General features: G+C 46.0%; 1 protein-coding gene across 2 annotated transcripts in view; it reads left to right on the forward strand.

Annotated features, from left to right (window-relative positions):
* The window catches only part of adcy2b (adenylate cyclase 2b (brain)), a 63,444-nt gene that overhangs the window by 27,025 nt on the left and 21,419 nt on the right, over window positions 1–15,000 (forward strand). For both annotated transcript variants that reach the window (XM_062529669.1, XM_062529670.1), the window contains exons 4-9: window positions 3,551–3,700; window positions 7,714–7,862; window positions 10,143–10,254; window positions 11,068–11,195; window positions 12,470–12,628; window positions 13,797–13,929. In XM_062529669.1, the coding sequence (XP_062385653.1) occupies window positions 3,551–3,700; window positions 7,714–7,862; window positions 10,143–10,254; window positions 11,068–11,195; window positions 12,470–12,628; window positions 13,797–13,929 (831 nt within the window). The remainder of the gene's footprint in view (window positions 1–3,550; window positions 3,701–7,713; window positions 7,863–10,142; window positions 10,255–11,067; window positions 11,196–12,469; window positions 12,629–13,796; window positions 13,930–15,000) is intronic.

Here is a 15,000-nt window from a genome sequence, read left to right on the forward strand (position 1 = left end):
TCTTTTGGAAAGCTTTAAAGTTTTAACCAACAATTAATAGTTGAGTCGCTTTGTTGTGTAGAAATGAAATGTGTCATGTTGTGTACCGGCCACACCAAGGAATAGTCTTAATTTGTCTGCTTCTAATTTTAGCATTTCATTTCAAAACAAAGACATCAGCATTATGTTAACTTTGCTCTGAGCTATAAAGCAAGTGTGCACCAGCAGCCGGATGATAAAAGACTCTGGAGAACCGCATAAAATATGAATGACACATTGGCCTGTGAATATGCTCCATTGTATTGCAAATCAGAATGGGGGAGCCGCAATATAATAACTCTTCTTTATGAAATCATTCACCTGTGTGTGCTTTCACTGTCGGATGTGCATATGCATTCTTTATTATGATCTCCCCCCCTGGGGAGGGAGGCATAGGGAATGAGTGTGTGTGTGTGTGTGTGTGTGTGTGTGTGTGTGTGTGTATGTGTGTGTGTGTGTGTGTGTGTGTGTGTGTGTGTGTGTGTGTGTGTGTGTGTGTGTGTGTGTGTGTGTGTGTGTGTGTGTGTGTGTGTGTGTGTGTGTGTGTGTGTGTGTGTGTGTGTATGTAGAAGAGGAAGAGACAGAGGCAATTTCCTTAACATTCTCTCTCAAGGTCCTCGGAGCCTGAACTGTGCACTCCCCTCCCGGCGTGCCAGCTCCTCTAACAACACCTGAATGAGATCGCAGGGAGAGACGCATTTGCCTTCATCTTGCATTGCTGGAGCACCACTTTATCACTCTGGGGCCCCTCCAGGGGCTTTGTGTGACCTTAATTACGATGCGCTCTTAAGACCTGGTCGCGCTGGTTTACAGTGTGTGTGTGTGTGTGTGTGTGTGTGTGGGTGTGTGTGCTCTGTTCTTGTTCTTTCACTGGCGCTCCAGAAGGACCGAGGCTATTCATCGGCAGGGGCTGACTACATTGCCTGGAGCTCGATGACACCCCATCAACACACACACACACACACACACACACACACACACACACACACACACACACACAGAAACCGGCAACAAATGAACAAAAGGGACCCTAAAAGTACACTGTTGCTTGGAGCAAAATATAGCTCCCTAATGGTGTCTTTGAGGCCTTTGAAAGAATGAAGTTGTTTTTCCCGCTTCCTTTGGACGTCATCTGGACGTGCTGTAGCCCCCCCCCCCCCCCTGTCAGAATCCTAACTGGTCGACTACGAGAATGATGAATCTGGTCTACGTCTGTTCTGTCCTCGCCCTCCTTCTGAAGCAAAGCCATGCTCCGTTGCTCATGACTGAGCCGCTCGCAGTACCTACCCCCCCCCCCCCCCCCCGCCCCTCTCCCCACGCGACTTGTAATTAAAGCCCGCCTCATCAAGCCATAGCTGTGGGCAACCTGGCGGGACACCGCGCGTCGTGCCGCCTCTTTCGGCAGGTGGGGAACGAGTCACAGACAGGTCGGCCGCGCAGGTGAGCTTCAGGGGCCTGATGAAGACAAGATGAGGAACACCAAATGCAAGATTCGAGTCGGAAAAGCAAACATTCATGCGTCTGTGAATAAACCTTCCGTTATGTAAAAATGTGGGCTACGTTCGGCATCTCTGTAAAACCAAACACTGTTTGCTGATTGGGGTGGTGGGGGCGGGGGGGGGGGGGGGGGGGGGGGTGGCTGATTTAAGTAAATGAATGGGCTGTTGACTTTGCGCCTTTAATGGTTGGAAAACAGCGCGTAATTGGCTCTTCTGGACGAGCGCCGTCTGGTAATAATGCCCGGGTGAATGATAGCGGAGGGGACTGAAGAGTAATTAAAACGACAGGTCTTTTTTCTTCTCTTTTTTTCCTTTCACTTCTGTTTTTTTTTTTTTGTCTCAGGCTGAAGCAAGTCAGAGTAAATCATAATGACCTTATTTTTTTCCTTCCTCCCCCGTTTCTTTTCATTTTTTTTTTTTGGGCTATGCGTGTTTTAGCACTCTGCTCACCGTGGCTCCTGTTGCCGTGCCAATTAGGCATAAGAGGAGGACTTGGCTGTGATGTCCTCGCCGTGCGCTGGCCGGCGAGTTCACTAAGCGTCTGCCGTTGTGCTCCGCTCCGCTCCGGGCAAAGCAGCGCATGTGTCATGTTCCCTGTTTTTCCCCAGACATCTCATTTTATAGCCAAGGAAAGGAAAGCGACCTTAATGAGGTTCAAAGCTCAGGAAGGGATTAGGCCTACACAAAGAGCAAGTGAATCTTAAGTCCGGGGGATTTTTCGCCTCCACAGCCTTTGTACATTTTCTTTTCTACTACTGACATCGTCTTTTGAAACGAGCATGGTGTGTCCTGCAATGTAAACTCATTCCGTTCTCTTGATTCTCATTCTCCTTTTCTGCGGCTTTAGTGATCGACTTGCCACCGATGCCACGCGCTCCATTGAAGCATTTTGAACAGGCTTTGAGTGAAATGAAACACTTAGGCAAGGCCATGGATTTTTATTTATAAACGCCCTGAATTAAACAGGCTGAAAAGCACGGATGTAATGTATGAGTGAGTGAATCTTACTGATGAACTGATCAAATTTCCCCTCATTTCATTGCGCAACCACTGTGCTCGATATCCTCCCGACTCGCCCTCTTAAGCAAAAGACATGCTGATTATGAATGATGAATTTGCAATAACAATCAAGACACCCCCCCCCCATCACACACACACACACACACACACACACACTTCCCCACCACCACTACAGCCACCCAAAAACCCCTTTCATCTCTCATTTTCTCTCCTTTCCTGAGTGGCACGTTATGTATGTTATTATACGGCACCACCGTATAACGGTGCGCTTGACGTTCCCTGTGCTGTTATTTACAGTTGCTGAGAGGCCAGTAGGCACCCGTCCAGCAGTCTCTCTCTCTCCTGCGTATGATCACGAGAGTGCTGAGTGCCTGAGGGCCAGAGGAGTGCCCACCCACCTTACGCCCAAATAAAGCTAATTTCTCCCTCCCTGGTGCTCCAGGGCTAGAGGTGGAAAAGTCCAGCTTCAGAAAGTAAAAGTCCTGCCGAATGTCTGTGCCAACCATTCATTTATACCAGCTGATTCTAATTAGCACAACTCTTCAGCCAGGTAGAGCAGATCGTTTTTCACATCACCTTTGTTAAGTGCAGAGGTAGAACCAATACATGATCGGACTTTTACTCTCTGAGAAGTTGTCCACCTCTGTCCAGGGCTAGATGACCCTGAGGTCTATAGATGACTGTTTACTTTCTGCATACCTTCACCAAGTTTGCCTTCATCAAACTCACGTCCATTTCCACTGTATGTTCGCAGAAAACACCCTCAGACACCTCCTCAGACTGTTAGCGATTGTTCACAAATGTTCCCCGAAAATGTATGCTAACAGAAAACTGTTTGCAAACGTACACAAAGTGTTCGCCTATGTTTGCAAATTTGAACGCACCTCTGGTGTGGTCTAGACTGGCTGCCTGGTGTGTTCCCCATCCCCCATATGCCTCTCTCTGCGTAGACGTGACTAGTGTGATACAGAACACACTGAACCTGACGGGCCGTTCCGTATGTGTTCCGACAGATCCTGGCCAACATCATCATCTTCATCTGCGGGAACCTGGCGGGAGCCTACCACAAGCACCTGATGGACCTGGCCCTGCGGCAGACCTACCAGGACACCTGCAACTGCATCAAGTCCCCCATCAAGCTGGAGTTCGAGAAGCATCAGCAGGTAGAGAACTCGCAGGGCCTCTCCTACAGGTTGGACCCATCTGGTCATGTTTGTGTGGTGATGGATAATTTGCACCTTCCTGTGTGGGATTTCAGCAATAGCATGTAGTCCCTGTCGAGAGATGCAGGTGTGCTTGCGCTGGTATGTGTTGAGAATGAGATGAGCTAGCAGGCAATAATATTTTTAGTGTGTGTTTGGGATTGCGTTTTATTGACTAAGGCAGAGGGCCACTGTATTTCAGTCTAACACATGCAGCCAGAAACAGAGTAGCTGTAGCTCCCTTGGGAGTGCTACTGTACATTACAGAATTGGAGTCTCACTGTCTCATTTTGTGTGTGTGTGTGTGTGTGTGTGTGTGTGTGTGTGTGGGCGTGTGTGTGTGTGTGTGCGTGAGTGTGTGTGCACGCATGTGTATGTGTGTGTGTGTGTGTGTGTGTGTGTGCGCACGCATGTGTGTGTGTGAGTGTGTGTGTGCATGTGAGTGTGTGTTTATGTGTGCGTGCATGTGTGTGTGTGTGTGTGTGTCTGAGTAGGGCTACACTGCACTAGTGGGATTACAACAGTGATCACTGTTGCTAGACACCTAAGGGACTATGGGGTTTGGGTAGGGGGTAGGAGTAGGGGGTGGGTAGTGGGTAGGAGTAGGGGGTAGGAGTAGGGGGTATGACTCATTCCTGCAGCTAAAAAGGAGACAGCGTTGTGCTGCTGCTGGTGGCGGGGTGTCTTTATATATCACCACCAGCAACACTCCTGGCTCCATAAAACCAAGGGCGGGGTGAGGTTGATTATCCAAAAATAGACCCCCCCGCGCCACCACCACCACCACCACCACCACTACCACCAACACACACTCTCTCTCTCTCTCTGTCTGTGGATGTGTGTGTGGTGGAGGTTGGATGGGTTGGGGTGGTGGTGTGGTATAATGGGTGGGGGGGGGTAATTTAGAAAAATCACCCCTCCTCGCTGCAAATGCGGCTTGTCTGTGTTTTATGTGAAATATCTCCATCAAGCAGTGGGTGTGAGGGTGAAATATTACAGCACAGATGAAAGAGACGCCTGACTCGCTGAGGCATAGTGTCGCCAGGGTGTGTGTGTGTGTGTGTGTGTGTGTGTGTGTGTGTGTGTGTGTGCGCCTTGAAGAGTGGGGTTATCATTCATCCCTTGTGAAATATCATTCCGAAGAAATGTGCACCCAAACTCCCCATTATTCTGCAAATGTCATTGCAAATATTGTGTGTTTCTTTCGCTCATAGCCAAACATAATTAGGAACCATAACACAGAAACATATACCAAGAGCCCCAGGTGCAGACACACATATACACACGCGCATGCATGCATGCACACACACACACACGCAGGCACGCATGTACATACACACACACATACACACACACATACACACACACATACACACACGCGCGCGCACGCATGCACGCACGTGCATATACACGCACATACACACACGGCATACACACAAATCGCAGACACACACACACACACACATACACACACACGCTCACACACACGCACGCAGGCACGCACGTACATACACACACACATACACACACGGCATACACACAAATTCCAGACTCACACACACACACACACACACACACACACACACACACATTCTCTCTCACTCTCTGCTCTCTGACTATATATATATATATATGTGTGTATATATATTGCTCTTCCCCTCTCTCTCGCAGGTGATTCTCAGCCTGTGTCATTGTGAATGCACCCTATACTAATCAGTGTAATTAAGTCTAAGTGAATGTCTCCATTGTGTCTGCCTGCCTTCATTGAGCCGCCGCTGCCCTCCACAGCGCCTCATTCTCCATCACTCTCCTGTCTGATTCGTCTGTGGCACAGTGTCCTTACCTCCACTTCCTTTCTTCCCTTTCCTCCACCCATTCTCCACTCATTTGCGTGTGTGTGTGTGTATGTGTGTGTGTGTGTGCGTGCGTGCGTGCGTGCGTGCGTGCGTGCGTGTGTGCGTGCGTGCGTGCGTGCGTGCATGTGTTTTCTGTTTTGGGCTGAGACCGTTTTGGCAGTCATTCTCTGGAGATGAGTTTTTAGGACAGCTCCTGATTCACTATCACACCTCATGTTTATGCATAGACGACATTTCCATGGTGAGTGGGAAGGAGAAGTCGGCATCACTTACTACGATATCTACGACTAATTCACCCATTTGCTCTAAATGGAGCCGTGCAGCATAACCATCGAGTCTGCCATTATGTTATCTCATCATAGGCCATCATTTCTCCTTATATTGAACTGTTGCTGTGACCACTTCTATACAGTACACACTAGTTCTTAGTGATCATAGTTCTGCAGGTCTATTGGTACATATACAATTCTACAGTTTTGAACTGAATAATAATTTGTGTTGCTGTCAGTCACTGACAAGGTACTTTCCTCTCAGGTTCTGTATATCTGAAGGTAAAGGTGAAGTTATTCAACCTTTTTCTGGTCATTTTCTTTGTAAGGTCCAAGCTCTCCATCTGCTTGGACATCCTGGCTCTGTAATGGCCACCCAGTCTGTCCTTCTGCAAGCACCACTCACTTACATTACCCACTTGCCCACTCTCTCTGCAGGGGAAGAGAGGATGCGTGAAAGCATGAATCGATGCTTGGAAATGGCAGCCACTGCCCAACCCAACACGCCCCCTCCCCCTCTCCCCATCTATCTCCGCGATAGCAGTATATCTCAGAAGAGTGTTATTTAAAAGCATTTCCTGTGCACGAGTGCGTTACTTTTTAAATGGCAGGTAAAAAGTGCTTGAGTCAGATGAGGCAATTAACCTGTTTTTTTTTTTTATTTCTTTCTTATATATCCCTCACTGCTCCCAGCCAGGAAGGAGACTGCACTGTGCTCCATCTCAGCTCATTTAGCTTTCATTTGCGGCTCACGGAGTAAAGGCCGCATAAAGACGTTGCGGGATATCACACTTGAGACAGCCTGAGACAGTCATTAGCAACCTGTGGATCCTGAGAAGCCTGCTTTTATAGGCGTATGATGTAGACCGTGTATTCACCGTCTAACGTAAGCCATTGCGAAGACTCGTTTCTCAAAAATGGCCTTGCAATATGTGGTATCATATCTGGTCTGTGTATGTTCACCTTATAACAGAGGCCATTGTGAACACGATTCTCAAAAATGGCATATGAATATGGGGTTGTTAATGTAATGTAGACTGTGTTCACCGTCTAACGTAAGCCATTGCGAAGACTCGTTTCTCAAAAATGGCCTTGCAATAAGCGGTATCATATCTGGTCTGTGTATGTTCGCCTTATAACAGAGGCCATTGTGAACACGATTCTCAAAAATGGCATAATATGAATATGGGGTGTTAATGTAATGTAGACTGTGTATTCGCCGTCTAACGTAAGCCATTGTGAACAACTGTTTCTCAAATATGCCATTTGGATGCGGGACGTTATTACAACACTACTGGGCTGTACAGTAGGTTGTATAAGGATCCCATTGTGCAAAGAAATTGCGCCATGATTGTGCCAGCGAAGACGCTGCATACAGTGATCTCGAAGGTGTGTTTGTTTTGTGTCCAATAGGAGCATCTTTTGCTGTCCTTGCTCCTTGCCCACATCACTCAGTGATCTCGAAGATGTCTTGTGTTTGTTTTGTGTCCAATAGGACAGCTGTTGCTGTCCTTGCTCCCTGCCAACATCACTCAGGGTGCCTCTCATGCAGCGTTTATACGTCCTCCCTCGCTCCTCGGGCCTCGATCCTCACTGATCTACATAAAGAAAGATAGAGGAAGGGATAGACTATCCCATTGTTGCCGCCCCATCATTCTTTATGTAGATCAGTGAGGATCGAGTGAGGGAGGATGTACTGTATAAAGCTGCATGAGAGGCACCTTCAGTGATCTCAAAGGTGTCTTGTGTTTGTTTTGTGTCCAATAGGAGCGTCTGTTGCTGTCCTTGCTCCTTGCCCACATCACTCAGTGATCTTGAAGGTGTCTTGTGTTTGTTTTGTGTCCAATAGGAGCGTCTGTTGCTGTCCTTGCTCCCTGCCCACATTGCCAGGGTGATGAAGGCCGAGATTATCCAGAGGCTAAAAGGTCCCAACTTTGGCCAGGCGGAGAACACCAACAATTTCCACAATCTCTACGTGCAGAGACACACCAATGTCAGGTGAGCGACTCCTGTGAAACACGATCAGATCTCACTCTCTTGCACCCAAGGTAATCATCAGCAGGCAGTGGCTAATGTGCAGCTTTTTGAATGAGAGGTGGGACAACATATTGAGTATCGTAGGATCGCAATATTCTTGGCACAATAGATATCGTGGCACCAAGTATGGCCATACTTATTCATTTAATATTATTATATTATTAACATTTTGTTTAGGTAGCCTGCATTTGTCTACTCTGACAATATTGCTTCTGAAGTTTATGGTGTGTATTAACCTATTTTTGTTGTATCACAGTGTAAATTTGACATTATGTACAAGTCAATTTTTGCATTTTGACATTGTGAGTTAATTTTACCATGCCAAGATGGCTGCAGACAGAATAATACAGAAATAAATGCCAATCAATAGAAATTAATCACAATACTAGCTGTATTGTAAAACATAAGGAATCTCAATAATATTGTATCATGGCCCAGATATCTGGGCATCACCTTAGAGTATTTGAAATGCTAACAGCTCCTGTAGAACAACTGTGACTGTGTTCATCTGCACACCATCAACAACTACAAAACATAATCTAGTAGTAATCAATCATAATCAAGTAGTACCTCTATTGTGAACAGGAGAACTGTCAGTGAGCTGAGATCAATTTAATACAGACAATTAAATATAGCTTATTACAACACAGATCTGTCTGTTAATTTGTATTTGATGAAAAACATAAATATCATTACATGAATGCAGCTCACATGGCAGCTCCCATGTGTACATTGTGATAATGGAGAGAACTGGCTGCATTAACTTAAAGACCATGCACATCACTGTAATCATATACTGTATGGAACCAAAATCACCCAATATTCAAAACCCCCTCTATTTATTCACATTTATCCCAATTTGAATTGCAATATTCCACCAAAAGCACAATGATTCATTACGTTTCCCAGGAAAGGAAAGATAATCTCAGGACATTTTCCCATCAAACATGGGGCCATCGCTGCCATACACATAGACTCCTCAGATCCCTTCTGGAACTCCAAATTAAACACAGTAGAGACAAAGAAACATTTAGGATAAACAAATTCACCACAGTCTGTGTCCGTTACTGATCAGAGTTCTTCCAAAAAGGCAGTTTGAACAACCCCCGTCTAACAAAATTGTTATTTTAGATGCCTATCAAGATTGTTTCAGCTTCTCTCTCGGGGTCCAATATTTTTTCTTGTAACAAAGGACAGATTTCACGGAGGATCCAGAGCTGAATAAATAAGAGGCTCTCATCAGACTGAAGGACAGTGAGTCCTTCTTGATTTTGAAGTAATACCTATCTGCTTCAAAGCTCTTCAGTCGGGCGGTAATATCTTTTTCATCATGCTCAAAGTGTGGCAGGGAGGGTGGAAAGGGAATAGGGGGGGAGTGACAACACACTGCTCATTATAAAGGCCTCGTTTGGTGTTTTGGCGTGTGTGTGTGTGCGCGTGTGCGTGTGTGTGTGTGTGTGTGTGTTTGCGCGCGTGCGTGCGTGTGTGCCCGCGCTGTTTTGGTCTGTCAGGCTCATATTGTTGTCTTCTGTGACCTCCATGGTAATGATGGCTCTCTTGAGTATCCTTGTACCACTGAAGAAGAGCTTCTGCTCTGTAATTTACTTGTGAGGATGTGATGAGTCTTGAAGCCAAGCGTAGGACAGCACAGGGTCCTTAGACATGATAAAAGTGTGTGTGTGTGTGTGTGTGTGTGTGTTTGTTTGTTTTGTGTGCGTTTGTGTGTTGTGCTTAACAATGCCTTGCAGTCAGGTGGTTTCACGTTCTAAGAAAATATTCTATTCCACAACCATTCTAAAATTCCACGCTGAATTATTTGCCCAAATATTCTTTAGAACACTCATTTTCCAACATTCCCATCACATCATCATACCTGTGTGACCATATATGGGTGTGACGGTACATGGGATGCTAGTTAATGAGAAAGAGAGAAAGACTCTTCTGAAAGCTTGCGCCTTCTCTGAGCTTGAGACATTTTTCATTGGAAATAATCAGCTTAATAATACACATTTAGAAACGCTAAAGTGTTTTTCAGTATTTTTGAGGGTTTGACAATCGTTTGACGATTAGTATGGAAATACTACTGCACGACACATCACCCAAATGCATGGAGTGTTCACTAGCACACATATTATATAGCCAGCTGTCACCAAGCACTTGAGCTGCTGCAATATTTCCAGCTTTTTCCAATATGGTCTCTTTTTATCTCTCCTGTGTATCTGTGGGTTTGTCTGGCCACAGCATTTTGTATGCGGATATAGTCGGCTTCACACGCCTCGCCAGCGACTGTTCCCCTGGAGAACTCGTTCACATGCTCAACGAGCTCTTCGGCAAGTTTGACCAGATTGCAAAGGTACCACTGCACGCTCTCTCCACTCTCCCTCATTCTTATAATCAATGTCTCTTGAGATTTTTTTTCCTTTTTTTTCCTTTTTTTTTTTGTTATAGTCGAATGTGATTTTGTATCTTTAAATTGTGTTTTTGGTGGTTTAAATGTCAGTGTCTACCACAGTGTTGTCTGCGAAGAGTAAGTCATAACAAATGAGTGTCCTTTGCATGGTTTCCTCTCCTCTCTCCTTTTATTCAATGTCTGCACTTTTCCCCTTCCTCAAGTCTTTCATTGTCCTCATATTTCCAAATGTAAAACAACAACTAGCATGCTCGATCAGTGAATCAGAGGATGGTGATGTGAAATTATCGTCCTGACAATGTCCAGCCTGACAAATTATTGGCACGGGGGGAGGGAGGTGATTTCAGTCCATCTTTGTCCATTATCTCCCGGCAAATTCAATAGATGCTGTGAGCCGATGATTACTTTCATTATCATTTATTTGTATGAGTATTGATGGATGATCGATTTCTTTAGATTTTATGCCAGAGAGAAGACTGGACGTAGAGCTACATCAATAGGAACACAGTGATTTCTTCTCTAGTTCAATTCTACCCAGATCTATCCAGATATAAAAGGGTCATCAATTGAAATGAGTTACTGCATTGCATTTAGCAGCTCATGTCATGTATATTGTATCTGTTTCACACTATAGATAATAATAATGATAAGCTGATAATAAATACAGCATTCTCTTCATGAGCTGAAGTTGTTCAGGTTCCTTGTTGTCAAAACGGTACCAAAAGCTGGCTTCTCCTTTTGTACTACCGCCTTCAGGAGAACGACTGCATGCGGATTAAGATCCTGGGGGACTGTTACTACTGTGTGTCGGGCCTGCCGGAGTCTCTGCCCAACCACGCCAACAACTGTGTGAAGATGGGCCTGGAGATGTGTGAGGCCATCAAGTAAATGGGACACTTTTCTTCTTCTTCTTCTTCTTCTTCTTCTTGTTTCCTCACTCTCTTCTCGTTCTCCGACAACATCTACCGGTACCTCTTTCATCAATAACACCACCTGTCTCGCCATCAAGAACACTCCCTGTTCAGTCTCTCGGTGTTGTAACCCTTTGCCAAACTGACTGTGCCCATTTTTCTGTATTTTTCTGCTGTTTTTTTTGTTGCTTATTCTCACTTTCGTCCTCTCTATTCTTTCTCTGTCTCTGCCTTTGCTTTGAACAGAGAATATGCCCTGTCTCTTTTCCCCACCCCTATCGCTCTTTCGCTCCCTCTCCCTCCCTCTATCTCTTTCTCTCTCCCTCCCTCTCTCACTCTCTCCCTCTTTCTTGTCTGTGTTTGCCCTTTGAACACATATTACACGCCCTATTTCATCTTTTCCCCGCGCTCTGTCTTCCCGCCCCCCCTCCTCCTCTTCCTCCTCCTCCTCCTCCTCCTCCTCCTCCTCCTCCTTCACCTCCACCTTCCTCCCCTTCTCCGTCTGTCTCCGTCTTATTTCACACAGGCACACAAAGTCCATTTAAGGGTGTGACTGAGGTGCCGGCGTTCTCACCTCCTATTTTGTGACACGGCGCGCAAAAGTCTGATGGAGCCGCTGGTGTTCAGCTTCCCGAAATAATGTGATTGTCACTCACACCTACACACGCGCACACAATCATGCACATTGCACACGGATGCAGGCATGCACACACACACACACACACACACACAGATGCACAAACAAGGATGGCGACTCACAGCAATACACTTGGGGACTCTCAGACACATACACAAGCCCACACATTTTCACTCACTCTTTCGCTCGCTCACACACGCACACACACACACACACACACACACACACACACACGGACTGTGTGTATGATTGATGGGCTCATCCATGTGGAGGCCTCCGTGCAAACACAATATGAAATCAAGATGATAAGGTGATCCGCACACAGCTGGGAGCGTGCGGTTGGCCGTGGGGGCCCCCCGGTGCAGAGCAAACACTAACTGCCGCCAGGCGCATGGCGCCCAGCGCTGATATTTACACTGTTGCCTAATTAGCGTACGCCAGCCTTATTTTTAGTGGAGGGGAGATATGAGAGAATGTCACACCGGCTGCCATTTCGTGATGGATTATATGAGAAAACGCCGTCATTTCACAGAGATTAATCCTCTCCCTCTCTTTCTCTTTCTCTTTTCTCTCTCTCTCCCTCTCTCCATCTTTCTCTCGCGTTCCTCAGGAAGGTGAGGGACGCCACCGGCGTGGACATCAACATGCGCGTCGGGGTGCATTCTGGGAATGTCCTGTGCGGCGTCATCGGCCTCCAGAAGTGGCAGTACGACGTGTGGTCGCACGACGTGACGCTGGCCAATCACATGGAGGCTGGAGGCGTGCCCGGGTACGTGCCACGCACAAAAGCGATGCCGTGTGTGCAGTCGATGTCCGCTGTCAGGTGAAAGTGTCCCCAGTGGTCAGCGCTGGTGATCAGGTCATCTCATAACATCTCATAACCTTATCACTTATCACACTCATTGATGCACTTATTGTGGTTTTTGTTTATTGTTTGTATAATTGTAATTGTAAAATTGTTGTTAGAATTGCTCTCAAAAGCTTGAAAATGTTTTTTACCATGTTGTAAGTCGGTTTGGTCAAAAATGTAATGCAATGTAATAACAGAGTCTTGCTGCTCTGTGTTTGTTAGCTGGTGAAAGTCGTTATGCTAGTTCCTACAAGAGTAGGGTCTTCCCTCTCCCTTTCTCCAAAAGCCTTCTGAAGACCCGACTGGACATGCTAATTCTAGCACTTACCACTAGACTATCCCTCTTCGCCTTCCCTTGACTCAACTTCGTTTAAACTGTCAGATGATTCTATGCGAATAAAGCTTAATGCTGCTTTAGCATGTCTTTGTCGCACCGTACTTTGGTCGTTCCCTTTTTGTAAGTCGCTTTGAATAAAAACGTCAGCTGAAATGACTAAATGTAAAAGTAATGTTTTATGTCAGTGCCGCCACCTCTTTACTGATTACTGCAGTTAAATTTGAATGATTAGAACTTGAGAGGGAATAATTACTGTGTGAGCTAGTTGTTTACTTGCCCCTGTTGATAGCTTTCCACTGAAGCTTAACAGGAGAATCACTGCAACAAATCTTTTGATCAATTTCCAGGTAAGATGTGAGTCAATAAACAGTGGAGTACTTGTATTGTTATTGTATTTAGGTGCTGTGAGTAATACTAGCTATTTTTAGAGTCAAACATTAGCAAACCTTTGATAGTAATCGTTGTCAAACACCCAGAGCAGTTATTGCTCCTCCGGAGAATCTTGAAGTAGGCTAAACTGTGTGCACGCGCGCACGATCTGTTCATTTCTTCAGGGGCCAAAATGCCCGAATCCAGGACCGATAGCTCAGCTATAACCGGCTGTTCGGAGTTGTTATACACTGGCTATACCCAAATCTATCCATTCATTCAGTTAGAATGGCAGTTTCCCCTACTCACGGAATCTTCCTTTGCCCAACCAAGGACCTCATGTTCCATCTGCCTACTGTATATCTGTCTGCTTGTCCTCAGTCGCGTTCACATCTCCTCGGTGACCCTGGAGCACCTGAATGGAGCCTACAAGGTGGAGGAGGGTGACGGGCAGCACCGCGACCCATACCTGAAGGAACACGGAGTCATTACATTCCTGGTTATCAACCCTAAGGTACAGTGACGTCAAGTCAAGTCAAGTCAGGTTTATTTACTGTATATAGCACATTTCAGACACAGAGGTCATACAATGTGCTTTACATAAACAAAAGCCAAACAGTAATAGCAGATGAAAGCATAGATGGGCAAGGAGTAATAATAATAATAATAATAATAATAATAATAATAAAGCAAATAATAATAATAATAAATAAATAATAAATAAAAAGAAAGCAATAAAGAATAATTATATAAGTGATAGTGATAATGTGATAATGGTGAGTGAACGTGTGAATCTATACCCTGTTCACTCACCATTCAGCTGTGAACTATGTTCTTAAAAACTGATTCATATTCCAAAGAGAACCAGTCAACAAACCTCTCCAACAAGTGAGTTTCTCAACAGAGAAAGAACATTTTTGTAGGATTGTGTAACCAGCGGCTGTACATTACAATTCCTTCCCCAGCGCTTCGCGAAAAAAGATTTATTTGATCAACTTATTTATTTATGTATACAAACTCGTCGGATCCGTCACACATTTATGCAGCGCTGCTTTGGGGCACAATAACAGCTGTCTCCAGCCCCAGCAGGGGCTCTTGCTCTTTCACACTCGCGGCTCTCCCCTCTCCACGGCTCCCGTTTCCGCCTCCGCTCCTCTCCGCTCCGCTCCTCTCCGCTCCTCTCCGCCCCTTTTCCCCGCTCGCCTCGGAGCGCCGGGCCTTCGAGTGGGAGGTCCGGTGGCGTCCCGAGATAGCCGAGCGTTCTCCCTCTGCCCACCGGAAAAAGGAGCCGCGCGCGACGGAGCTTTAGCTCAATTTAGCCCCAGCGCTGCCGCCGCCGCCGCCGTATGTAATGAGTGGGTTTATTTATAATCTTCTGTGTGGAGGCTGATTAGTTAATCAGCGGCTACAGGAGGCTGTCGGTCTCCAGCGTGTCAAGGGCCGGTGTTCTGCGCAGTGCACTTGAGGGTGTTAATATGAGTGTTTTTTTTTTTCTGTGGTGATCCCCTTACACATTCACACACGTGACGTGCACGCACACACACACACACACACACACACACATTTACAAATGTGCACTCACACA

The sequence above is a fragment of the Sardina pilchardus genome, chromosome 24 (assembly GCF_963854185.1).
Source record: "Sardina pilchardus chromosome 24, fSarPil1.1, whole genome shotgun sequence".
NCBI classification, from domain to species: Eukaryota; Metazoa; Chordata; class Actinopteri; order Clupeiformes; family Clupeidae; genus Sardina; species Sardina pilchardus.